Source organism: Eimeria tenella, genomic scaffold (assembly GCF_000499545.2).
Source record: "Eimeria tenella Houghton genomic scaffold, Eth_scaff1114, whole genome shotgun sequence".
Taxonomy (NCBI): Eukaryota; Apicomplexa; class Conoidasida; order Eucoccidiorida; family Eimeriidae; genus Eimeria; species Eimeria tenella.
The window spans coordinates 247-2,500 of record NW_013543586.1 but is presented as its reverse complement, the minus strand read 5'-3'; the positions used below and the strand labels follow the sequence as shown (position 1 = coordinate 2,500).

Below are 2,254 nucleotides of genomic sequence, written 5' to 3'. Positions count from 1 at the left end.
CTTTTATCCGCGCCTACAAGGAGCACCAACTTTCTTTTCTCCTGCCCTATGCGGTGGGCAGTAGCAGCAGCAGCAGCAGCAGCAGCAGCAACAGCAGCAACAGCAGTAGCAGCAGCAGCAGCAGCAGCAGCAGCCGCAGCAGCAGTGGTGGTAGCACAAAAATGCGTCTGTAGTGGCTGGCCGTGCTCGCCGTGTTTCTGACTGCCTTATCCTTCCGCGTTCCGCGTTGCGTTTGCTGCTGCTGCTCTTTGCCGCTGCTGCTGCTGCTGCTGCTGCTGCTGCTGCAGCAACTGGACCTGGGCAAGCTGGGGACGGCGCTGCGGCTGCTGCGGCTGCCGCGCATGCGCGAAGTTGTGGGGAAAAGCCTCAAGAGTTTTGTCCAAAGCCCCGTAGACCCTTTATCAGTTCCTTACAAGTATGACTTGGAGCGGGAGCAGCAGCGGCAGCAGCAGCTGCAGCAGCTGCGGGCCAAGCGGCAGCAGCAGCAGAAGGAGAAGGAACGGAAGAAGAAGCAGCAGGAAAAGGCCAGCAGCAAACCGGGCGCGCAGAAAAAACAAAAGAGAACCACCAGCGAAAAGAGACGCGCCAAAAAGTAAGTCCTTTGCTGCTGGTGCTGCCGCATGAAGCGCTTTGCTGCTGCTGCTGCAGCACGTCTGCAGCAGCAAACCGCCGCGGGAGGCACGGGCAGCAGCACAGAAAAATAGCCTTCAAACAGGTCTGGAGATAGGCGCAAAAGGAGAAAGAAAGAAGACCCTCTTCCCCTTGCAAAGCCCCAAAACAAGGGCCCCATGCATGCATGCATGCATGCATGCATGCATGCATTTTGGGGTGTACGTACACCTGGTGGGCGTGGGAATTTGGGGATTTGTTTGCAGAAATAATGCGCTGGAGGAATGGCGGGAGTTGGCTTTTGAGGGTGCGTCAGTAGTTGGCAAGAGAAAGGCTTTTTGGGTTTTGTCTTTGACTATTTTGAATAAATAAAAAATCAAGATTCCATTTGGAGCTTTTTAAAATAATTAGAATATTTTTAAAAGTCTAAAGACTGAAACAGCAAAAGCGCCTTCTGATGGGGCCTCTGCAGCTGCATGTGGAACTACCAAAGAAGAATAACTTAAGAAAAGAAATGCAGGCATGCATGCATGCAGGCATGCATGCATGCATGCATGCATGCATGCATAAATGCATGCACGCGCAAATGCATGCATGCATGCATGCATGCATGCATGCAAGGAAAAACGAGTAGACGCGGATGTAAACGATTGAAAGCAAGAGCGCGTGGATAAATGAGTTGCATGCATATTAAATGCGTTTGGTTTTATTAAGATAAATAAAGGCATTTTAGAGCTTTGCTTGCAGAGCGAATGGCCCGCAAACTTCGGCGAGGGAGAATCACAGAGGAGAAATATGAAAGACTTTTAGAAAGTGGGTTTTCTTTGCCTTTACCCCGGAGCTGCCTTTAATACTATGTTTGCATGTGAAAATGCCCGAAAAAAGGTACAATTTAGGCTGCATGCATGCATTTGCATGCACTTGCATGCACTTGCATGCACGCACTTGCATGCATGCAGCAGCTTCTGCTTTTGCCGCTAAAATGCATGCGCGTCTTTCTGCCTTCCAAGCGAATTTTTCTGCAGCTCTTTGCATAAATATGTTTTTATTTAATAATAATAATAATAATAATAGTTTAAAAATATCCAAAAAAACGAATTTCGGGTCCAGCTGGTGGCGAAACTGCGTGCAGCCACCAGGTGTACGTACACCTGAGCACTTGGGGTTTTTTTTTTTTGCTGCTGCAGAAGGGCCTTTGGAAGACGCGGAGCTCAGCAGTGCAGCAACAGACACGGACAGCGAGGAGACGGAGACAGAAACAAAAGAAAAAGAACTTTTAAATTCAAAAAGAAATAAAGAAATAAATGCAGCAGAACGCAGCAGCGCCAAACCCAACTGGAAACCCGCATGGGCCGCCAAGCGCAGCCACAAAAAGAAGAAAAAACGAACAGTGAAATGAGGCCTTCGAGCCACAGCTAGCTGGCTAGCTAGCTGGCTAGCTAGCTGGCAAGCTGGCTAGCTATCTGGCTAGCCAGCTGGCTACCGAGCTAGCTAGCTAGCTGGCTAGCAAGGAGGCTAGCCAGCTGGCTAGCCAGCTGGCTAGCTGGCCAAGTACCAGGAAAGGTACCCGTCCGGCTAGCCAGCCAGCCAGCTAGCTGGTAGCCAGCTAGCTAGCTGGCTAGCTACCCAGCTGGCTCCGGCTAGA

General features: G+C 50.4%; 1 protein-coding gene across 1 annotated transcript in view; it reads left to right on the top strand.

Moving 5' to 3' along the window:
• ETH_00010210 (RNA helicase, putative) overlaps window positions 1-1,905 on the top strand; it is a gene marked incomplete at both ends in the record, with an annotated part of 2,596 nt that extends 691 nt beyond the window's left edge. Inside the window, 3 exons of the mRNA XM_013378867.1 lie at window positions 1-53; window positions 288-592; window positions 1,797-1,905. The exon at window positions 1-53 is cut by the window's left edge and continues 40 nt beyond it. Coding sequence (XP_013234321.1) covers window positions 1-53; window positions 288-592; window positions 1,797-1,905 — 467 coding nt within the window. The remainder of the gene's footprint in view (window positions 54-287; window positions 593-1,796) is intronic.
• Window positions 1,906-2,254: the final 349 nt, after the last annotated feature.